Here is a 25,004-nt window from a genome sequence, read left to right as displayed (position 1 = left end):
CAGCCTCGTCTCATCACAACGTGCAGTGGAGGACTATGACGAGGAGGAGGATGAAGACATGGAGCAACTCTCCGGCCAAATTGAGGATATGACATGCAGTCATATCCTCGGTTCAGCGTGGCTGGCCAGAGGACAGGGTAGATGATGAGGAGGAGGAGGACAGCATCTTCAGTCATCGTGTTGGTCAGGATACTGAAGTGATGGCTGTTAAGAGTCTGGCACACATGGCTGACTTTATGGTAAGCTGCCTGTCTCGTGACCCTCGTGTTAAGAACATCTTGGCCGACAATCATTACTGGTTGGTAACACTGTTAGACCCACGCTAAAAGGAGAACTTTATGTCTCTTATTCCCGAGGCGGAGAGGTCAACCAAAATGCAGCAGTTCCAGAAGGCCATAGTCACGGAAGTAGGCAAAGCATTCCCCTCACAAAACGCTAGCGGCATAGGTCAGGAATCAGTGGACAACCAAGGCGTACAGCCGAGAGAGGCACAAGTCCAATCCGCCAGAGGTAGGGGAACAGTCTTTGAGATGTGGGACAGTTTTCTCAGCCCCTCACGTACCACAGCCCCTGAGGTGCGGGGTAGTGCCACAAGAAATCCTAAGTTTGCCCAGATGCTCAAGGAGTACCTTGCAGATCAAACAACTGTACTCCGACATTCCTCTGTGCCTTACAATTAATGGGTATCCAAGCTGGACACGTGGCATGAATTGGCTCTCTACGCCTTGGAAGTCCTGGCATGCCCTGCCGCTAGCGTTTTGTCAGAGCGTGTTTTTAGTGCCGCAGGTGGAATCATTACAGATAAACGCACCCGCCTGTCAACTGAAAATGCTGACAGGCTGACTCTGATCAAGATGAACAAGGGTTGGATTGGGCCAGACTTCACCACACCACCAGCAAATGAGAGCGGAATTTAAAGTTTGTAACGGGAATTTGCCATGTACCTCCACTCACCCATGGTAACACACTTCTGGACTTTGGCTAATCGCTGGACTGCTCCTCCTTCTCCTCATGCGCCATCATGATGACCGTTACAATAGTTAGGCCGTTGTTTCAGGTATACCCCCAGTGGTACATTTTTTCGCCCATTCTTTCAGAATGGGCATTACAACGACAGGAGACCCGCTCCTTTGCAATGGGAACAATGTTTTGAGGCCTTCATGCACATCTCTATCCAGGGACAATGTGGAGCCTCCAAATTTTTGGCTGCCCTGCCTAAGGGCTATACTACAATAGACCCACTTCCTTACAATGGGCACTTCAGGTTTACAGGCCATCATGCACGTCTCTATCCAGGGACAATATGGAGCCTGACGCTGCCACCAACTGCCACACACGTGCGGTTTTTAAATGCAAGCACGGACGCAATAAGAACCTAACAGGTTTAGGAGCGACAATTAATGAGAAGTCTGACACTATCAGACACTGCTGACTGACGTGTATTATACACTAGACTTGTGCGTTATATAATAGTTTGGTAAAAATGCACACAAGTGCACCTGTACGCTGCCACCGACAGGCACACACGTGCGGTTTTTAAATGCAAGCACGGACGCACTAAGAACCTAACAGGTTTTTAGGAGCGACAATTACTGAGAAGTCTGACACTATCTGGACTGGTTTAGACTGTGTACACCAGCCCCAGATATGATGAAGGCTGGTATACGGTCACCACTAGGAATGGCTATATACCCTGCCTGCCTGCCTGCCTGTATACTGCTACAATAGTCCTGACAAGGACTCTTCTGGTCACTAGCCTGTATTCCGACCTGGCTATACCCTGCCTGTATACAGCAACAATAGTCCTGAGAAGGACTCTGCTACTGTACTCCGACCTGGCTATACCCTGCCTGCCTGTATACAACTAGAATAGTCCTAAGAAGGACTTCTGGTCACACTGTTTGCAGCCCTGCTCCGGAACGAACTATAAAGGGCCGCAAACCTTTCCCTGAAGCAGCAACACTCTCCCTGCACTGACTGTCTGGATAGCTGTGAGCAGAGCACAGCGCGCCCGCCGGTATAAAGGCTCGGTCACGCTGTGCAGGCCGGCCAATCACTCCAATTCCACAACTAACAGGGCTGTGGCATTGCAGTGGTCTGCCAGCCAATCCCTGCATGAGGGCTGGCTCTCAAAAGAGCGCCAACATGCAGAAATGAAGACCACGAGTACAGCACGAGTATCGCGAGATTACTCGGTCCCCGCCGAGCAGCCCGAGTACAGCGATACTCGTGCGAGTACCGAGTAGTAACAAGCATACTCGCTCATCACTAATATATATATATATGTAGTGTAATAATGTAGCGCCACCTGGTGGCCATTAGTGGCACTGCAGGGATGGAGACAGGCGCCTTCGTTGTCCTGGGTTCCCCTGGATCCTGCATTATCCGCCATCATCTAACTTTCCCATGCAGTTTGGAGGACTCCACAATCCCACCAAACTGTAGGGCCCCGAATTTCTCCAGCGATCTGCATTAATATTCCTTTTCCCTCCCTCCTTGTTACTTTGCAGCTTTGCTGTGACTGTTGTTCGCTGGGTCTGAAGATCGGGAAGGACGGCCATCCCTGTGAGGCCAACCTGAACCTGGGCTACCCCTGTAACCACATGATGATGCTGTGCTGTAATGGAGAGGAGCAGTTACTTCCCCCAGAAATCAAAATTCTGCCAAAATCCGAACCAACAGCAGAAGCTGAAAAAGGCAAGTACCAAAATAATAGACTTATAGTAAAATACATAAAAGAAGCAATTTTACAAACAATTCTGATAATAATCTCCTGCTGTTGTGTGTGTACAGCTCCCATGCAGAGCGATGTGTTTCCATGGCGACCGACTACAGCAATCAATATGTTGTCTGTTCCCGCAATCACACGTCCATCTCTTTCCTCTACTGTCTTTAGGTTATCAGGACAAATAGCATAAGGGTCAGAGACAGCAGGAGCAATGATAGTGGTCTGTTGCCATGGAGACACATAGGCCTGCATGGGAACTGCACTCACATATTCTATAGCAAATGGTTGAAGGAAAATTAGGTTCTCACCCCAATCACACCAAACGGTGGTGACAAAATGTCAAAAAATGACGAGCAGGACTGACGTTGTGCCTATGTTCCCCCAGATGTGGATGAGTGCGCCCTGAATACACACACCTGCGGGAAGGGCGAGCGCTGCGTAAACACGGTGGGGTCATTTGTGTGCGCCGTGGAGGTGACGTGTGAGAGCGGCTTCATTCTAGAAGATGGCGTTTGTCAAGGTAAGACCTTACCGTTTCATGACTTTAAATGGTTAATAAAAAGTTAGAGCCTCAAAATGTGAACAGTCACCATGATGAAATGAGGGATAAGAGCTCTGCTTGCTGTCACTTAGGCCGGGGTCACACAGCCGTATGTTCAGCCCAAGCGCCGGCCCATCCATGAAAGAAACAGCCAGCACCGGACCTATGTAATTAAATAATAATAATAATAATAATAATAATAATAATAATAATAATAATAATATTATATCTGTGTAAATAATAATGTATTATTATTACTATTATTATTATTTACACTGAGACATTATTATTATTATTATTTACACAAATACATTAACATTATTATCACTTAAACATTATTATCAATGTAAATAATAATAATATAATGTATCAGTGTAAATAATAATAATAGTAATAATAGTACATTATTATTTACACAGATACATTATATTATTATTATCTGTGTAAATAATAATGTATTATTATTACTATTATTATTTACACTGATACATTATATTATTATTATTTACACTGCGAATAATATTTAAGTGATAATGTTAATGTATTTGTGTAAATAATAATAATAATAATAATAATGTCTCAGTGTAAATAATAGTAATAATACATTATTATTTACACAGATACATTATATTATTATTATTTTTATTATTTACACTTATACATTATTATTTTTATTATTATTGCTATTTACACTAATAATAATATTTAAGTGATGTTAATGTATTGTGTAAATAATAATACGAATGATAATAATAATAGGCCTGTGTAAATAATAATAATAATGTATTATTATTATTATTATTATTATTATTATTATTATTACTATTATTATTTACACTGATACATTTTATTATTATTATTTACACTGATAATAATAATATTTAAGTGATAATAATGTTAATGTATCAGTGTAAATAATAAAAATAATGATATTGTATCAGTGTAAATAATAATGTATTAGTATTACTATTATTATTTACACTTATACATTATTATTATTATTATTATTATTATTTGCACTGATAGATTAACATTATTATCACTTACATATTATTATCAATGTAAATAATAATAATGTATCAGTGTAAATAATAATAATGATGATAATAATACATTATTATTTACACTAATACATTATTATTTACACTAATAATAGTGTATTATTCTTATTAATATTATTTACAGTTATACATTATTTACACTGACACATTATTATCAGTGTAAATAATCTATAAGTGTAAATAATAATAACAGCGTATCAGTGTAGAAAGTATTTGGATACAATCAATGTAGACTAGGTGATCTAGAGGTCAGCTGGTCCTACTACTCACCCCTTGCTATGATGAGCAGCTCATTATCTATAGATATTGTATATAGAGAGCTTCCTCAGCTCTGCTACATGGCTCAATCTGGTTGTGTCAGAATGGCTACAGCCAGTAATCTAAGTGATACATTGCTAAAATCAGAGTTTCTTTGCCTACATTATGCTGCTCTCAGATAAGGTAGCAAAAACCTGCTGACAGATTCCATTGAAAGGAAAGGTGTCGCCTGTTTTTTATTTTTGTATTAATAATAGTGATTATGAAATCAAGTATTTTTAATACAAAATTAAATTCACTATTTATTTAGTTTTTATTTAATTCTAGTTTTAGTGAGACACTGGGAGCTGCCATCTTGGATTTGCTGTGTGTAACGACAGTTTGCTCACCTCAAATGCAGCAGCCCCTGTACATAGAAGACCGTTGACGGGCTGCGACCCTATCTCCTGCACTGTGTCCCTATGGGCTGTCCAGATCACAGCAGAGGGAGGAGATCAGCGCCATCTTTGTGGAGCTCACAGCGTATCCTGTGTGCTGCACTTTCCCCCTGTCACCTGTTTGGCATGTGTGAGTACTGGCGCCATGAAACGGTGAAGTCTGCGTGCGGCAGAGCATTGCTGGTACGGGGCGTGCAGAGCGCTATGTGGGGAGCACTATGCAGCTGTCCTTGGTGACACTTTAGACATTAGGATCACTTTGCAGACACCAACAAAATGGCTCCGCACTGTGATCCTAAACTTCATCATCACTTATCTTTTTGTAAATACCCAGATTGGGAGGGGGAGGTGACATCACACACAGGAGAGCAGATTCCACCCACTTTACTGCAGCTGTAATGTGAGCTAGTTCTACAGTAGGATTTCAGCAAGTGCTCCCCCTAGTGTTTAAGAGTGGAAAATATCAAACTTTAAATTTTTTTTTATATTTTGCTCAATTAAAAACAAATAATAATATTTAAACAAAACATTAAACATTAATAATTTACATTTTTCAGTTATTGAATTTTTTATTTTTTGGATGACACGTCTAGTAAATGTGTTCCCCCAGTTGAACTTTGTTCAGTCTTTCCTCTGTGTATGTCCTTCCCTGGAGCTGTGGGCTCTACCTTTTGTATGAATTCTGGCCTGAACGTTCTTTTCCTCCAGATATTAATGAATGCTCGTCCAGCCCGGCCGCCTGCAGACAAGGGTTCACCTGTATAAACACCCTGGGATCATACGTGTGCCAGCGAAAACACCTGAACTGCAACCGAGGGTACAAAGCCAACGAGAATGGGACCATGTGCATTGGTGAGGATCAATATGTGTCTGCATGTGGATCTAGTGCTAAGCCGACTACACAGTGTCCACGCCTAGTCTTGGACCCCAGAGCAAAGCCTGTACCAGGGGCCCCTCAGCCTTCACAGCCCCTATGGGGCACCAGATCCACCGCAGTCACTCTCTCCTATAGCTCCTTTATATATACAACCTCTAAATAATAGATTCTTGATGTCAGTGAATAAAAGTATTTTTTACAACTATTTTCTTACTTCTCACAGCCGGGAGTTTGTTAGATTCGCATTTAGTAGACAATCGGCTAATTACAGAAGCCGTACACATCATTCTGTTCTTATAATTTGTTACAATATATAAGTGTAGGTGTAATTAGTAATTGTGAGCGGGCACTACCATGCTCGGGTGCTCAGTACTGGTAACTAGTGATGAGCGGGCACTACCATGCTCGGGTGCTCAGTACTGGTAACTACTGATGAGCGGGTACTACCATGCTCGGGTGCTCAGTACTGGTAACTAGTGATGAGCGGGCACTACCATGCTCGGGTGCTCAGTACTCGTAACTAGTGATGAGCGGGCACTACCATGCTCAGGTGCTCAGTACTCGTAACTAGTGATGAGCGGGCACTACCATGCTTGGGTGCTCAGTACTCGTAACTAGTGATGAGCGGGCACTACCATGCTCGGGTGCTCAGTACTGGTAACTAGTGATGAGCGGGCACTACTATGCTCGGGTGCTCAGTACTGGTAACTAGTGATGAGCGGGCACTACCATGCTCGGGTGCTCAGTACTCGTAACTAGTGATGAGCGGGCACTACCATGCTCAGGTGCTCAGTACTCGTAACTAGTGATGAGCGGGCACTACCATGCTTGGGTGCTCAGTACTCGTAACTAGTGATGAGCGGGCACTACCATGCTCGGGTGCTCAGTACTGGTAACTAGTGATGAGCGGGCACTACTATGCTCGGGTGCTCAGTACTGGTAACTAGTGATGAGCGGGCACTACCATGCTTGGGTGCTCAGTACTGGTAACTACTGATGAGCGGGTACTACCATGCTCGGGTGCTCAGTACTGGTAACTAGTGATGAGCGGGCACTACCATGCTCGGGTGCTCAGTACTCGTAACTAGTGATGAGCGGGCACTACCATGCTCAGGTGCTCAGTACTCGTAACTAGTGATGAGCGGGCACTACCATGCTTGGGTGCTCAGTACTCGTAACTAGTGATGAGCGGGCACTACCATGCTCGGGTGCTCAGTACTGGTAACTAGTGATGAGCGGGCACTACTATGCTCGGGTGCTCAGTACTGGTAACTAGTGATGAGCGGGCACTACCATGCTCGGGTGCTCAGTACTGGTAACTACTGATGAGCGGGTACTACCATGCTCGGGTGCTCAGTACTCATAACTAGTGATGAGCGGGCACTACCATGCTCGGGTGCTCAGTACTCGTAACTAGTGATGAGCGGGCACTACCATGCTCAGGTGCTCAGTACTCGTAACTAGTGATGAGCGGGCACTACCATGCTTGGGTGCTCAGTACTCGTAACTAGTGATGAGCGGGCACTACCATGCTCGGGTGCTCAGTACTGGTAACTAGTGATGAGCGGGCACTACTATGCTCGGGTGCTCAGTACTGGTAACTAGTGATGAGCGGGCACTACCATGCTTGGGTGCTCAGTACTCGTAACTAGTGATGAGCGGGCACTACCATGCTCGGGTGCTCAGTACTGGTAACTAGTGATGAGCGGGCACTACCATGCTCAGGTGCTCTGTACTGGTAACTAGTGATGAGTGGGCACTACCATGCTCGGGTGCTCTGTACTGGTAACTAGTGATGAGCGGGCACTACCATGCTCGGGTGCTCTGTACTGGTAACTAGTGATGAGTGGGCACTACCATGCTCGGGTGCTCGGTACTCAACTGAAGTCAATGGGAAACTCAAGCATTTTTCCAGAAGATCTTCCAGAAAAATGCTTGCATTTCCCATTGACTTACATTATACTCGGTTCTCGAGTGGAGTCCGTAGGAGCATCCAATCTGCGCATTACGAGTACCGAGCACCCGAGCAAGGCAGTGCTCGCTCATCACTAGTTACGAGTACCTGAGCATGGTAGTGCTCGCTCATCACTAGTTACGAGTACCTGAGCATGGTAGTGCCCGCTTGTGAGGCAAATCCCGGGATATGAAGATGAATTATGACTCCAGTCATAGTCCCTCATCACTCCCTGGCAGTGCCCCCTCCCTTCTTGTTCTCAGTGTTCCACTTACACCTCCATGGCCATGTCCTGTGATATGGAAATGAGGTGGTGTGGGAACAATGGACACAGGATGACTCCCTGCCGTCACCCTGTAACAAGAGTTGTATCTCATTAGCAAGGCTATGGAACTAGCTAGACAGAACGACTCCAGTAAAAAATGGTTCATATCTCGCAAGCCATATTTCCGATAAATATGGCAACCATAAAAATGGTGTCTCCGCATGCGGACGATGCCGGCACACCCTTTTTTATGGGAGCAGGACATTGGGAAATGCCCCAGGCGTGATATCAGCCAATGGGGAACTGGCAGACAGGTCATGAGTCCCCTCGTTCTGTAGCTAAATTCATAACTGTCACAATGAGAGCATTGGCGTCCGCCTACGACGCTCCCAGGCAAAGTTATGGCCCATATTCCAGGTTGTGGATTGTCCATAACTCAAGCCAGGGGTGGAGCAGTGCTCCCTCTGAGGTCACTAAGGTAGGAGGGGACCTGGATTTGCCCAGGTTGATAACCCTACTTCGGCCATTTTCCAGTGTTCTTTTCGCTGGGGGCACGTGTAGGAAACATCTGTGGGAAGGATCCTAGAAACCTGGGTACAGCGCCCCCCTGTGGCCAGACGCAACAAGGTAACTGCTGGAACTGTGTATGCCTGTTTGTAACCCAGGCTTTGATTGTAACTGTACTCTGACATATGTATATTCTGTAGATTCCCTATTGTATATATTGTAGTTTCTAGTGTGCTTTAGGCTGATTAAATTATATAATTAATCTTGGGCTGTTCTGTTATCTCGATCTTGAATCCCACGTCTGTGTGTTCGGCTAATAGTTACCGTGAAGCGGTTGGTGGCAGCGAGTTGTGCCAAGGATTATTGTGGGGAGGCCAGTGAGATTCGGGAAGGTTTTATATATTCCGCCCGCGGAGGTCGGGGGAATATATACCCTACTCTCACCGGGGACCCTTCAATAATCGGCATAAGTAGTATAGCGGCCTCCTTGCTTATGGTCGGGCAATTCCATAATTGGCCTGACTATAAGAGGGGCGCTAGAGAGCGCGTCACGTGCTCTGTCTGTCGGTCGGGAGGTATAAAGGAGGGGTGACCCCCACTTGTTACCCCCCGATTGTGACGTACTGGTAGCCAGCGCGGGGGATTTCTGAGTGACCCCCCCGGTGGTTTGTGACATATTGGTGGCATAGCGGTGGGATCGAGATAATAGTGTGTGTGAGTGTGAGACCCATACTCCCAGACACTAAAGACTGCCTGCAGCAGCTGTGGCTGCTGGGGTCTTCAGACTAGCTCAACACTAGAGTGTCAGAGTGCAGATACTGTAAGGTGTGTGGAGGCATCAGGTGTCAGTTCTGTGTCAGTGACCAAAAGTCTGCAAGAATGGCTGATGGCACCAGGAGCAGAGCTATGCAACTGGCCAATGCTAAAGCAGGAGCCGAAGAGAGGGAGGACGGTGCTGTGGGCAGTAATGAGGAGGTTGCCCACGAGTCCTCCAGGAGCTCGACGCCAGAAAACCGTTCTGCAGAGGACAGCGCACAAGCTGGCAATTATGGACAAGATGAGGAGCAGCTCACCCAAGGGTCCTCAACGAGCCAGATGCCAGCCCTCCGCTCTGCAATGGACAGTGAATCACCAGGCTCCGCAGCGGGCCGCAGATCACCACGTGCCATTCCACCGAGCCTGGGAGGCTCGGATAGCCTTCTTCAAATGGCTATGGCCCTTCTCCAGGCTGGAGACCAGGAGGGCTACAAGGGACTCCTGGCAGAGCGCAGGGCAGAGCGGCAAGCAGCGCGTGAGGCTGAGGCTGCGGAGCGGCAGGCAGCGCGTGAAGAGCGCCAGGCAGAGCGTGACTACCAGCTGCAGCTAGCTCAGCTCCGGCCCTCATCAGCCACACGTGACCTTCAAGACACCAAACTTCCAAAGGTCCGTGTTGAGGACTTCCCAGTGCTGGAGAAGGATGGAGACTTGGACTCTTTCTTGACTGCTTTTGAACGGACTTGCTTGCAGCACCATCTGAACAAGGACCAGTGGGCCAAATACCTGACCCCCCGTTTAAGGGGTAAGGCCCTGGATATCCTTGGGGACTTGCCTGCTGAGGCAGATCAGGGCTACGACACCATCAAGCGGGCCCTGATCCAACAGTACAACCTCACCCCGGAGTCCTACCGCAAGAAGTTCCGGAGCCTACAGAAGGGACCAAAGGACTCCTGGGCTGACCACAGGCGGGCACTTGCCCGAGCTGCCGACCACTGGACCCAAGGCCTGCAGCTTTCCACCGGACCGGAGATCCTGGACTTGTTCATCACGGAGCAACTCTTGTGGAACTGCCCTGAGGATCTCCGCCAGTTCATCCGAGACCAGAAGCCAAAGGGGTCCACGGCTACAGCTGCCCTGGCCGATGACTACACCAACAACCGGGCTCCTGAGGCCAGGAGAGCAGCCACCAGCAGCACCTGGAGAGGGGGTAAGATGAACTCTGCGACTGCCCCACCTGCCCCTAGACTGCAGGGGGTGTCCCCCTCAACTCCACTCTCCAGGCCCGTGGCAGAGCCAAGACGGTGCCACCAGTGCAACCTACCTGGACTCTTCAAGGCCATGTGCCCTCAGCGTCCCAAGGCCCCGGCTCCGTCCCCGTCCCAAGGGCCGCCCAAGGTGTATTGTGTGGGTGGGGGTGGTGGTAGGTCCCTGGACAGCTTCCAACCTGTCACCGTCGGCCGGTCTGTGACCATAGGACTGCGAGACAGCGCCTCGGAGGTGACTCTGGTGCGGCCTGAGATGGTGTCCCCCCAAGACTTGATCCCTGGAAAAACCCTCGCTGTCTCCGGGATTGGAGGCACTGACCCGGCGCTGCCTGTTGCTGACATTTATGTGGACTGGGGCGCAGGGCGGGGGGTGAGGGAGGTGGGGGTAACTGATCGGATCCCTGCAAACGTGCTACTTGGGACAGATTTGGGGCAGATAACCTCCCAGTTTGGGCCCCCCCCAAGGGCTGAACCTTCAGCCAGTACTGACATGACTCCTGACAATGTTAATGTGTTATCTATGAATGATGTAAGGGAGGAGGGAGTGAACTCTGATATTTCTGCTTGCATAGACACCATAGACACACACGCAGCTGCAGCTGTGACAGGAGGGGAGGGGGTCAGAGAAAGGTGTGACAATGCCTCTACAAGTAACCAGCCTGTGAGCTGGGATCTGTTGCCCTCTGCAGGGATAAGCAGAGAGCAGGGTGCTGCAGGGGGAGGACCAGTGTGTGGGGTGGGGGCTACCACAGCAAATGTGGGGTCCCCAGAGATTTCACAGCGGGGTTCTGTTGCTGCAGGAGGGGAACAGGCAGGTGAGATTGGGGCCGGTCCAGGAGCGGAAGTGCTCCCAGGTAAGATCTCGGTGCATGGTTCCCCCACAACCGGGGTGTCAGGAAGCCAGGTAGGTCTGCCTGAACCGGCGACTTGGTCAGGAACGGAGGAGGAGCAGGCACGACCCACGGTCGCAGCGGCTGTGGCCGCTGTCACCCGCAGTGGGAGTGCTGGAAGCCAAGGGGCCTCCCGGAGGTCCGATAGCTCTTCCCCTTCTGACCAAGTGGCAGCCGAGTCAGGTGGAGGCCAGGACACAGGTCCCGGGGTACTGACTGAAGATGTGACAGTCTCGTCGATTCTGGCCACATCTAGTCAGGGGTTTCAGGCAGCGTTAGAAGCTGACGACAGCCTGAAAGCTCTTAAGGAGCAGGCGGCACAGCCTCCCTCGGACTCGGACCCGGAGCGAGTGGTCTGGGACCAAGGACGGCTGTACCGGGCCACGGTCCAGCAGGGTTCACCGGAGGCGTGGCCCAGGGACCGACAGTTGGTGGTACCCTATCCGTTCCGGACGGAGTTGTTGCGGATCGCACATGAGATTCCGATGGCCGGACACCTAGGGATCGCTAAGACCAAGGCCAGGTTAAACCAGCATTTCTACTGGCCAAAAATGGGGGCCGATGTGGCTGCCTACTGCCGTTCGTGTGAAACCTGTCAGAGAGTGGGGAAGGCGGGGCCACGCCCCAAAGCCCCACTAGTATCTCTGCCAATCATCGATGAGCCTTTCAGGAGGGTGGCTGTGGATCTGGTCGGCCCGCTGGCCATCCCCAGCAGCTCCGGGAAACGCTTCCTACTGACGGTAGTGGACTATGCCACCCGGTACCCAGAAGCAGTGGCCTTGTCGTCCATTCGGGCTGACAAGGTGGCCACCGCATTGCTGGAGATTTTCTCCCGAGTGGGTTTTCCCCAGGAAATGCTCACTGACCGGGGGACCCAATTCATGTCCCAGCTGATGGAGGCCCTCTGTAAGCAAGTCCAGGTGCGACATCTGGTGGCCAGCCCGTACCATCCACAGACTAATGGCCTGTGCGAGCGGTTCAATGGCACCTTAAAGCAGATGCTTAAGATGTTAGTCGACTCCCATGGGCGTGACTGGGAGCGGTATCTCCCACACCTGTTATTTGCTTACCGGGAGGTTCCACAGGCCTCAACAGGATTCTCACCGTTTGAGCTCCTGTACGGGCGACGTGTGCGGGGCCCCCTGGCTCTGGTGAAAGAGGCTTGGGAAGGGGATTTGGCCACCCCTGGAGTGTCGGTTATCGAGTATGTCATGCGCTTCCGGGACAAAATGCAGGCCTTGACGCAACTGGTACACGACAATATGGCTCAAGCCCAGGCCGATCAGAAGCGTTGGTACGACCAGAACGCTTGTGAGAGGACCTACCAAGTGGGTCAAAGGGTGTGGGTACTAGTCCCCGTACCACAGGACAAGCTTCAGGCAGCCTGGGAAGGCCCATACCTCGTGTACCAGCAGCTCAACCCTGTAACGTACCTGGTCACCCTGGACCCTGCCCGTGGAAGGCGGAAGCCCTTCCATGTGAACATGATGAAGGCACATCATGAGCGGGAGGCATGTGCGCTCCCCGTGTGCAACCTGCCCGAGGAGGGAGAAGCGGAAACCCTCTTGGATATGCTAGCCCAGGTTAGGGCAGGCGGATCCATTGAGGATGTGGAGGTTGGCCACCAGCTCTTGGAAGACCAACGGTCCCAGCTGTGGGCCACCCTCCTCCCCTTCCGGGGGTTGTTTACCAACCAGCCCGGAAGGACTGACTTGGCTGTCCATCACGTGGACACTGGGGATCATCCCCCGATCCGGCGTTCAGCATATCGGGTCTCCCTGGAGGTGCAGCAACACATGCGCCAGGAGATTGACGAGATGCTGAAGCTGGGGGTGATCCAGGCATCCAACAGCGCTTGGGCCTCGCCTGTAGTCCTCGTCCCTAAGAAGGACCGAACCACTCGGTTCTGCGTGGACTACAGGGGGCTCAATGCGGTCACGGTCGCCGATGCGTACCCAATGCCACGCATCGATGACCTGCTCGATCAGTTGGCCGGGGCTCAGTACCTGACCATCATGGATCTGAGCCGGGGATATTGGCAGATCCCCCTGACTCGCAAGGCCAGGGAACGCTCTGCCTTTATTACCCCATTTGGACTATACGAGTCCACGGTGATGCCATTCGGGATGAGGAATGCCCCTGCCACTTTCCAGCGGATGGTCAGCACCCTGCTCAAGGGACTTGAAGGGTACGCGGCCGCGTACCTAGATGACATTGCCGTCTTCAGTCCCACCTGGGAGGACCACCTAGAGCATCTAGCACAGGTGCTCCGGCGGATCCACCGGGCAGGTTTGACCATCAAGCCGGGAAAGTGTCAGCTGGCCATGAGCGAGGTCCAGTACCTCGGTCACCGGGTAGGCGGGAGAACACTGAAGCCCGAGCCTGAGAAAGTGGAAGCCATCGCATCCTGGCCCACCCCCAGGACCAAGAAGCAGGTGATGTCCTTCTTGGGGACCGCTGGGTACTATAGGAGGTTTGTTCCATGCTATAGTAGCCTGGCAAAGCCCTTGACGGACCTCACCAAGAAGAAGCTGCCCTCTGCAGTCGATTGGACAATGGACTGCGAGACAGCCTTCCGGGCCCTAAAGGACGCCCTGTCCAGCCCGCCCGTGCTACAGGCAGCCGACTTCACGCGGCCGTTTGTAGTACAGACCGACGCCAGTGACTTCGGCCTCGGTGCGGTGCTCAGCCAGGTGGACTCTGCGAGCCAAGAGCACCCAGTCTTGTACCTGAGCCGGAAGCTGTTACCGAGGGAAGTGGCCTATTCCACAATGGAGAAGGAGTGCCTGGCCATAGTGTGGGCCCTGCAGCGTCTGCAACCCTATCTATACGGGCGCCACTTCATCGTGGAGACGGACCACAATCCCCTCAGCTGGTTGCACACCGTCTCTGGGACGAATGGGCGATTGTTGCGATGGAGCCTTGCGCTCCAGCAATACAACTTCACCATTCGCCACAAAAGGGGCCGTGACCACGGTAACGCAGACGGGCTGTCCCGACAAGGAGAGGTCGCGGACGGGCGCACGGGGGAACACCGGAGTGTGCTGCCCCCTAGCGCCCTCAAAAGGGGGGAGGTGTGAGGCAAATCCCGGGATATGAAGATGAATTATGACTCCAGTCATAGTCCCTCATCACTCCCTGGCAGTGCCCCCTCCCTTCTTGTTCTCAGTGTTCCACTTACACCTCCATGGCCATGTCCTGTGATATGGAAATGAGGTGGTGTGGGAACAATGGACACAGGATGACTCCCTGCCGTCACCCTGTAACAAGAGTTGTATCTCATTAGCAAGGCTATGGAACTAGCTAGACAGAACGACTCCAGTAAAAAATGGTTCATATCTCGCAAGCCATATTTCCGATAAATATGACAACCATAAAAATGGTGTCTCCGCATGCGGACGATGCCGGCACACCCTTTTTTATGGGAGCAGGACATTGGGAAATGCCCCAGGCGTGATATCAGCCAATGGGGAACTGGCAGACAGGTCATGAGTCCCCTCGTTCTGTAGCTAAATTCATAACTGTCACAATGAGAGCATTGGCGTCCGCCTACGACGCTCCCAGGCAAAGTTATGGCCCATATTCCATGTTGTGGATTGTCCATAACTCAAGCCAGGGGTGGAGCAGTGCTCCCTCTGAGGTCACTAAGGTAGGAGGGGACCTGGATTTGCCCAGGTTGATAACCCTACTTCGGCCATTTTCCAGTGTTCTTTTCGCTGGGGGCACGTGTAGGAAACATCTGTGGGAAGGATCCTAGAAACCTGGGTACAGCGCCCCCCTGTGGCCAGACGCAACAAGGTAACTGCTGGAACTGTGTATGCCTGTTTGTAACCCAGGCTTTGATTGTAACTGTACTCTGACATATGTATATTCTGTAGATTCCCTATTGTATATATTGTAGTTTCTAGTGTGCTTTAGGCTGATTAAATTATATAATTAATCTTGGGCTGTTCTGTTATCTCGATCTTGAATCCCACGTCTGTGTGTTCGGCTAATAGTTACCGTGAAGCGGTTGGTGGCAGCGAGTTGTGCCAAGGATTATTGTGGGGAGGCCAGTGAGATTCGGGAAGGTTTTATATATTCCGCCCGCGGAGGTCGGGGGAATATATACCCTACTCTCACCGGGGACCCTTCAATAATCGGCATAAGTAGTATAGCGGCCTCCTTGCTTATGGTCGGGCAATTCCATAATTGGCCTGACTATAAGAGGGGCGCTAGAGAGCGCGTCACGTGCTCTGTCTGTCGGTCGGGAGGTATAAAGGAGGGGTGACCCCCACTTGTTACCCCCCGATTGTGACGTACTGGTAGCCAGCGCGGGGGATTTCTGAGTGACCCCCCCGGTGGTTTGTGACACCGCTCATCACTAGTTACGAGTACAGAGCACCTGAGCATGGTAGTGCCCGCTCATCACTAGTTACGAGCACAGAGCACCTGAGCATGGTAGTGCCCGTTCATCACTAGTTACGAGTACTGAGCACCTGGGCATGGTAGTGCCCGCTCATCACTAGTTACTAGTACCAAGCACCTGAGCATGGTAGTGCCCGCTCATCACTAGTTATGAGTACAGAGCACCCGAGCATGGTAGTGCCCGCTCATCACTAGTTACGAGTACAGAGCACCCGAGCATGGTAGTGCCCGCTCATCACTAGTTACGAGTACTGAGCACCTGAGCATGGTAGTGCCCACTCATCACTAGTTACGAGTACTGAGCACCTGAGCATGGTAGTGCCCACTCATCACTAGTTACGAGTACTGAGCACCTGAGCATGGTAGTGCCCGCTCATCACTAGTAATTATTATACCCATTTACAAACCCTTGGTAATGACTGGATGTTGTCGTCTTCCCTTAATTTCTTTGGAGAGTGACTGGGCGTGTCGCCCCCACTGAGGAGCTCCCCATGGGGTCCGGTCACTCTGCACTGATCACATGTCCCCCATGGGTACTGTTGTTGGCACAGCCTGGTGCCTGGTGTATTTGGATGTCACATTTTGTCCCTTTGTCGCAGACGTTGATGAATGTGTCGGGGGGTCACACAACTGCTCGGCTGAACAGGCCTGTTACAACCTCCCGGGGTCGCACCGCTGTGACTGTAAGGCCGGGTATCGCTTCGACACTTTCAGGAGGAGATGTCTGGGTATGTAATATGCAGGATATGATTATAGTCCTATATCACCTCCATTATGTGCGGCTGCAGCTTCTCCTGTCCCTTCAGATGTGAATGAGTGCTGGGCGTACCCGGGGAGGATGTGTCACCACACCTGCGAGAACACGGCGGGCTCCTACCACTGCTCCTGCTTCGCTGGCTTCCATCTGGGGCAAGATGGGAAACACTGCGAGGGTAAATATTCACCGCAACGCACTGTCCTGCCTGACTGTCAGTCTACACTATGCTTCTGTCATTCTGTACATGAACCAGACAGCTCAGGATGAATAGGCCATTGCTGGCACACACTGATAAGAGACCACTGCACCTGGAGCTGAGATCTGTGGTGGGATCCATAAAGACTAGAACGATCCTTACACCCGGCACCACTCATGGAGTTTATGGAGCGTGGTTCGACCATATTTCCAGAATCGTCAGATTGTTCAGGATGATTGATCATCAGATCATGTGACCTGTGATTGTTATTATGCAGATGTAAATGAGTGTGAGCAAAACCCGTGTAATCAGGAGTGCACCAACATCTACGGCTCCTACCAGTGCTACTGCAAGGAGGGCTACAAGCTGGGGGACGACGGCACCGCCTGTGAAGGTAACTGCAGACACCACAGCGCCGTAATGCTGCACTGTGTGCTTCTCGTATTGATACTGTTATTAGTGCACGCTATGGTCCTACTGTTGATGCACTGTATGGTGCTATTATTTGTGCACTGTATGGTGCTATTATTTGTGCACTGTATGGTGCTATTATTTGTGCACTGTATGGTGATATTATTTGTGCACTGAATGGTGATATTATTTTTGCACTTTATGATGTCGCTATTGGCGCACTGTATGATTTAATCGTTGTTGCACTGTATGGTGATATTATTTCTGCAGTCTAAAGTTCACTTCTTGTTGCAATGTATGGTGCTATTATTGGAGCACTGTATGGTATTGGAGCACTGTATGGTATTATTATTGGTGCACTGTATGGTATTATTATTGGTGCACTGTATGGTATTATTGGTGCACTGTATGGTATTATTATTGCTGCACTGTATGGTATTATTATTGGTGCACTGTATGGTATTATTATTGGTGCACTGTATGGTATTATTATTGGTGCACTGTATGGTATTATTATTGGTGCACTGTATGGTATTATTGCTGCACTGTATGGTATTATTATTGGTGCACTGTATGGTATTATTGGTGCACTGTATGGTATTATTGGTGCACTGTGTGGTATTATTGGTGCACTGTATGGTATTATTGGTGCACTGTGTGGTATTATTATTGGTGCATTGTGTGGTATTATTATTGCTGCACTGTATGGTATTATTGCTGCACTGTGTGGTATTATTGCTGCACTGTGTGGTATTATTGCTGCACTGTGTGGTATTATTGCTGCACTGTATGGTATTATTATTGCTGCACTGTATGGTATTATTATTGGTGCACTGTATGGTATTATTAGTGCACTGTATGGTATTATTATTGGTGCACTGTATGGTATTATTAGTGCACTGTATGGTATTATTATTGGTGCACTGTATGGTATTATTATTGGTGCACTGTGTGGTATTATTGCTGCACTGTGTGGTATTATTGCTGCACTGTGTGGTATTATTGCTGCACTGTATGGTATTATTATTGCTGCACTGTATGGTATTATTATTGGTGCACTGTATGGTATTATTGGTGCACTGTATGGTATTATTGCTGCACTGTATGGTATTATTATTGGTGCACTGTATGGTATTATTATTGGTGCACTGTATGGTATTATTATTGGTGCACTGTGTGGTATTATTGCTGCACTGTATGGTATTATTGCTGCACTGTATGGTATTATTATTGGTGCACTGTATGGTATTATTATTGGTGCACTGTATGGTATTATTATTGGTGCACTGTATGGTATTATTGCTGCACTGTATGGTATTATTGGTGCACTGTATGGTATTATTATTGCTGCACTGTATGGTATTATTATTGGTGCACTGTATGGTATTATTGCTGCACTGTATGGTATTATTATTGCTGCACTGTATGGTATTATTATTGGTGCACTGTATGGTATTATTATTGCTGCACTGTATGGTATTATTATTGGTGCACTGTGTGGTATTATTGCTGCACTGTATGGTATTATTATTGCTGCACTGTATGGTATTATTATTGGTGCACTGTATGGTATTATTGCTGCACTGTATGGTATTATTATTGCTGCACTGTATGGTATTATTATTGGTGCACTGTGTGGTATTATTGCTGCACTGTATGGTATTATTGCTGCACTGTATGGTATTATTATTGCTGCACTGTATGGTATTATTATTGCTGCACTGTATGGTATTATTATTGCTGCACTGTGTGGCATTATTGCTGCACTGTATGGTATTATTATTGGTGCACTGTATGGTATTATTATTGCTGCACTGTATGGTATTATTATTGGTGCACTGTATGGTATTATTATTGGTGCACTGTGTGGTATTATTGCTGCACTGTGTGGTATTATTGCTGCACTGTGTGGTATTATTATTGGTGCACTGTATGGTATTATTATTGGTGCACTGTATGGTATTATTATTGGTGCACTGTATGGTATTATTATTGCTGCACTGTATGGTATTATTATTGCTGCACTGTGTGGTATTATTATTGGTGCACTGTATGGTATTATTATTGCTGCACTGTGTGGTATTATTATTGCTGCACTGTATGGTATTATTATTGCTGCACTGTATGGTATTATTATTGGTGCACTGTATGGTATTATTATTGGTGCACTGTATGGTATTATTATTGCTGCACTGTATGGTATTATTATTGCTGCACTGTATGGTATTATTATTGGTGCACTGTATGGTATTATTATTGCTGCACTGTATGGTATTATTATTGCTGCACTGTATGGTATTATTGCTGCACTGTATGGTATTATTATTGGTGCACTGTATGGTATTATTATTGCTGCACTGTATGGTATTATTATTGCTGCACTGTATGGTATTATTGCTGCACTGTATGGTATTATTATTGGTGCACTGTATGGTATTATTGGTGCACTGTATGGTATTATTATTGCTGCACTGTGTGGTAAACCATTATAACCAATGCTTCCTTTTATATTCCAGATATTGATGAATGTCGTCAGAGTATCGGATCTCTGTGCACTTTTGCCTGTGTGAACACGCCGGGGAGCTACCAGTGTGTGTGCCCAGAGCACGGGTACACCATGGCAGCCAACGGGCTAACATGCAAAGGTAAAGAGTGACAACATTCAAATTTTCGGTTGTTCTGATATTTCCATTCAAAATAGCAGAAAACACAGGACAGGAGTATCTCACGACCGCACCTCATGCCTGACACATATTACCCAATAAGGATAGAACTGCAGCCCCATCTGCTGGCTAATTCCATGTAGTGCAGACACATCATTATTTTATTTAACAGCCCTCAGCTCGATCTTGATGGATGAAGACTTCTCTGTAGGAATATCGATCTTGTGCAGCCTAGATAGGGCCACCAGAGTCTTCTCCACCATTTTCTTGATAGTATCAAGCCATTGAGTTGCTGGTCTTCCTCTTCGTCTTGTTCCTTCTATTCTTCTGACCAATGTGTCCTTCTCCGGTGATTGCTCTCTTCGTATGATGTGTCCTCAGTAGCAAGTCATAGCTTGGTGATCCTTGCTTCAAGTGACATGGCTGGTTTCTTCCAAAATGTATTTGTTTGTCCTTCTTGCCATCCATGATTCTTCTGTGTTATTTTTTTATTATCCAGGTTTTGCATCCATATGTTAATACAGAAAAGACCAGACTATGTGTGAGTCAATACCAGACTATGTATGAGTCATATCTTGGTCACAAGGGAAATGTTTCTCGTTTTGGGGACCTTGTCCAGTGACTTCTTTGTTGATTTGTCCATAGCTATTTTCGTATTGACTTAAGTCCTTCATTCCATCTATGATTGTTGCTATCAATTTTATACTGTCTGCGTATTTAAGATTGTTGATGATTTTTCCAGCAATGTTGATTACTTCTTATATTACACATAGTCTGCTTTTTAGTCTCCTTTGATCACGTAATGTGGGGAAGCCAATTACATCTGTTCCCCTCCCATATATGCTGGCTAGATGTCACGGGTGACAGACAGTCATGTGGTTTCTGGCAATAGAAGGTCACAGTGTTTGGCTGTGCAGAATGCTCCCTGACTTTCTATTGTTCCTGCTGTCAGTATTCATTGTACTAGGTAGCTTTCCTGCTTGGTTTTCATCTCTTCTCCTTTAGGACCCTGGGGAGCTCTCCTTATGTCCAGCTGCTGATTATCAGAATTCCCCTTGTGCTTAAATACTCACATCTTCCCTGGATGTGATATTATTCAGGCTCTGGTTTCAAGCAGGTGGCTTGCTCTCATCTGTAGTATAGTTGCTGTTACTTTGCTCAACTTCTACCTGACTCATCTGTAGATAAGTAGTTCATGTATTTTCCCCCATGTGTCCTCCTTGTTTCTTCGTTAGCGTTTAGTGGGGTTGATGAAGAGCTCATCTCACCCGTTCGTTCAGTATTTAGAGCCCAGCACTAGGGATACTTAGGGTCAGGTATCCAGCTCGGCGCATAGGTGCAGAACCTATCTAAGGTGGTGAGGGAGTAGATTTGGTCAGGGGTCACCATCTACCCCTTCGCTAAAGACAGGGTTTCAATTCCATTCCCTTTCACCGATCGCTTGGCACTCCCCCATACCTAGTGTGACACTAGTTACTTCCACCTATGCCAGCTATAGTTTATCTGAGCTGGTCTGGTGAGATGTTGTGATCCCGACTATGTGGTGGGTGTTATACCTGTTGCTGAGTGCGGTTGTGGAGCCGGATGATGGAAAGGCTCACCTTGACAAATTAGGACACAACTCAGAATGCAGAATGCAGCACACATCACCTCTCTTCATTAGGCATAACAAATATTCACACCGAGTAGTTAGATCCATTAGATCCTATTGTGGTCTATAGAAGAAATAAGAATTTAAAGAATATAACAGCACCAAGTCAGATGAAAAAAGTTAAAAACACGAGCAAGTTTATTGACCAGGAAATTAAGAGCACTGGCACTTTTTTTTTTTTCGGTGTGGCAACTTGAAGTGCAAATGTTGCAAATGGATCTGCTCAAGTAAAAATAATTTTCCATTCAATGTCACTGGAGAGATATTTTTATTAGAAGTTTTTAAATTGCCATTGTCCTTATGTTATTTATATGCTTTAATATAAGTGCAACCTCCAATATGTAAGATAACAAAACTGCCCATATATATTAGAAAGCATAAGCATAGGTCAAACATTCACAAGGGCTTATTAAATCATAGCTTTTCTAGACCTTTCTTCCATGTACACAAGATCCGAAAAATGTGGAAGTCATTATAATGGAACAAATTCCTCGAAATTGTACAAATAGATTCCAGAGACGAGTCAATGGGGAATGGATTTGGGTCTTTAAATTAGCAACCTTAAATGAGTGCATTGATCATACCGGTTACATATGATGCACAGATTTATTTTATTTATTATTGTATTGTGTAAGATGTAACATTGTTACATGGATACGTTTTTTTTATATGTTCTCTTAGGTTTTTAAGGAGATGTTGAGTTTGGCCTAAAAGGGGTTGATACTAATTGGCGTGTGCACCTGCTCTATCATCTAGAAGAATGTTACTCAGATTGAATGTGTGTTATCCCTGATGATTGATGAAGAGAGCGTCCGATCCAGAAATGCGTTACTACTATGACGATAAAGTCATTCACATCGCCCGAGACAGCGCCTCTGCATCACCAAGCTGTTTTCTTTTTTCTGCTTAATTTAATAATGTTCCCTCATCCTAGGCCTCTTTGTTCCTTCATTGCTAGTCCCCTATGTTCAACCTTCCGAGGCCCCTGTGTTCCCCCATCCTAGGCCCCTATGTTCCCCCATCCTAGGCCTCTTTGTTCCTTCATTGCTAGTCCCCTATGTTACCCCATCCTAGGCCCCTATGTTACCCCATCCTAGGCCCCTATGTTACCCCATCCTAGGCCCCTATGCTCCCCCATCCTAGGCCTCTATGCTCCCCCATCCTAGGCCCCTATGTTCCCCCATCCTAGGCCCCTATGTTCCCCCATCCTAGGCCCCTATGTTCCCCCATCCTAGGCCCCTAGGTTCCCCCATCCTGGGCCCCTATGTTCCCCCATCCTGGGCCCCTATGTTCCCCCATCCTGGGCCCCTATGTTCCCCCATCCTGGGCCCTATGTTCCCCCTTCCTGGGCCCCTATGTTCCCCCATCCTGGGCCCCTATGTTCCCCCATCCTGGGCCCCTATGTTCCCCCATTCTAGGCCCCTATGTTCCCCCATTCTAGGCCCCTATGTTCCCCCATCCTAGGCCCCTATGTGCCCCCATCCTAGGCCCCTATGTTCCCCCATCCTAGGCCCCTGTGTTCCCCCATCCTAGGCCCCTATGTTCCCCCATCCTAGGCCCCTATGTTACCCCATCCTAGGCCCCTATGTTACCCCATCCTAGGCCCCTATGTTACCCCATCCTAGGCCCCTATGCTCCCCCATCCTAGGCCTCTATGCTCCCCCATCCTAGGCCCCTATGTTCCCCCATCCTAGGCCCCTATGTTCCCCCATCCTAGGCCCCTATGTTCCCCCATCCTAGGCCCCTGTGTTCCCCCATCCTAGGCCCCTATGTTCCCCCATCCTAGGCCCCTATGTTCCCCCATCCTAGGCCCCTATGTTCCCCCATCCTAGGCCCCTATGTTCCCCCATCCTAGGCCCCTATGTTCCCCCATCCTAGGCCCCTATGTTCCCCCATCCTAGGCCCCTATGTTCCCCCATCCTGGGCCCTATGTTCCCCCATCATGGGTCCCTATGTTCCCCCATATTAGGCCTCTATGTTCCCCCATATTAGGCCTCTATGTTCCCCCATATTAGGCCTCTATGTTCCCCCATCCTGGGCCCTATAATCCTCCATCCCGGTTCCCTATGTTACTCGATTCTGGGCTCCTATGTTCCTTCGTCTTGGGCCCCTATGTTTCCCCATTCTAGGTCACTATGTCCTCCATCCTGAGCTCTTATGTCCACTACCCTGCCCATTCACAGACGGGGGAGTTTCTACTCGCCTTCCTGTGCTCCTCCGGTGACCTCTTGCAGCTCCATATCTTCTGCGATCATTAAAATAACCACCGATCCATCAGAGGTGTGCTGATGTCAGTACACGATGCATAGCACTGACGTTAAAGGTCCATCTGCCATTTTAATGTCACTTGTATGCGCTGCGCATTGAAAACATTAGGCCCAAGGTTGTTCTAACAAACGCGGTTGCCGGCAGCCCCCTCTACATCCAGCATGGAGGCCCACCAAGGACCCGGGGCCCATCAGATGATCGTCCGATGTCCTGCTGACCCTGTCTGACGCTGAATATATATTATTCTTGGAATCTTCTTGTTTTAACACTTGTTCTTGTTTTAAATTTCGATTTGTAATACAAATTAAGTTGATTCTCCTGCCTGTGATTAGCTCTTTAGCTCTTATTTTAACTCTTTCATTGATCTGTTTAAAATATAAAGTTACATTGAGGTTAAACTTCTCTTTTCCTTTGTCAGACATTGATGAATGTGAAATCGGGACCCACAACTGCTCAACATCCGAGGAATGTTACAACATCCAAGGAAGTCACAAGTGTTTGTCCTTTGATTGTCCGGAAAATTACAAACGAGTCTCCAACAGGTAAGTTTTATAGACTGGAAATGTACTTACATATTAGTGACACTAATATACTGTATATATAAAGAAGGCAATAAGCTCATGAACTTTCCTAGTGGTGGCTGCAGACAAAATCTTATGTATCTCTGTATACAGGGAGCTCCCCCTAGTGGCGGCTGCAGACAGAATCTTATCATGTATCTCTGTATACAGGGAGCTCCCCCTAGTGGCGGCTGCAGACAGAATCTTATCATCTATCTCTGTATACAGGGAGCTCCCCCTAGTGGTGGCTGCAGACAGAATCTTATCATGTATCTCTGTATACAGGGAGCTCCCCCTAGTGGCGACTGCAGACAGAATCTTATCATGTATCTCTGTATACAGGGAGCTCCCCCTAGTGGTGACTGCAGACAGAATCTTATCATGTATCTGTGTATACAGGGAGCTCCCTCTAGTGGTGGCTGCAGACAGAATATTATCATGTATCTCTGTATACAGGGAGTTCCCCCTAGTGGTGGCTGCAGACAGAATCTTATCATGTATCTCTGTATACAGGGAGCTCCCCCTAGTGGTGGCTGCAGACAGAATCTTATC

General features: G+C 48.1%; 1 protein-coding gene across 1 annotated transcript in view; it reads left to right on the top strand.

The window, feature by feature from the left end:
* The window catches only part of FBLN2 (fibulin 2), a 77,544-nt gene that overhangs the window by 50,046 nt on the left and 2,494 nt on the right, over positions 1–25,004 (top strand). Inside the window, exons 5-12 of the mRNA XM_075321624.1 lie at positions 2,511–2,697; positions 3,114–3,248; positions 5,734–5,877; positions 16,546–16,674; positions 16,753–16,878; positions 17,177–17,293; positions 19,827–19,955; positions 24,311–24,434. Coding sequence (XP_075177739.1) covers positions 2,511–2,697; positions 3,114–3,248; positions 5,734–5,877; positions 16,546–16,674; positions 16,753–16,878; positions 17,177–17,293; positions 19,827–19,955; positions 24,311–24,434 — 1,091 coding nt within the window. The remainder of the gene's footprint in view (positions 1–2,510; positions 2,698–3,113; positions 3,249–5,733; positions 5,878–16,545; positions 16,675–16,752; positions 16,879–17,176; positions 17,294–19,826; positions 19,956–24,310; positions 24,435–25,004) is intronic.

The sequence above is a fragment of the Anomaloglossus baeobatrachus genome, chromosome 8 (assembly GCF_048569485.1).
Source record: "Anomaloglossus baeobatrachus isolate aAnoBae1 chromosome 8, aAnoBae1.hap1, whole genome shotgun sequence".
Taxonomy (NCBI): domain Eukaryota; kingdom Metazoa; phylum Chordata; class Amphibia; order Anura; family Aromobatidae; genus Anomaloglossus; species Anomaloglossus baeobatrachus.
The sequence above is the reverse complement of the archived record's forward strand: the minus strand, read 5'-3'. Positions and strand labels throughout refer to the sequence as shown.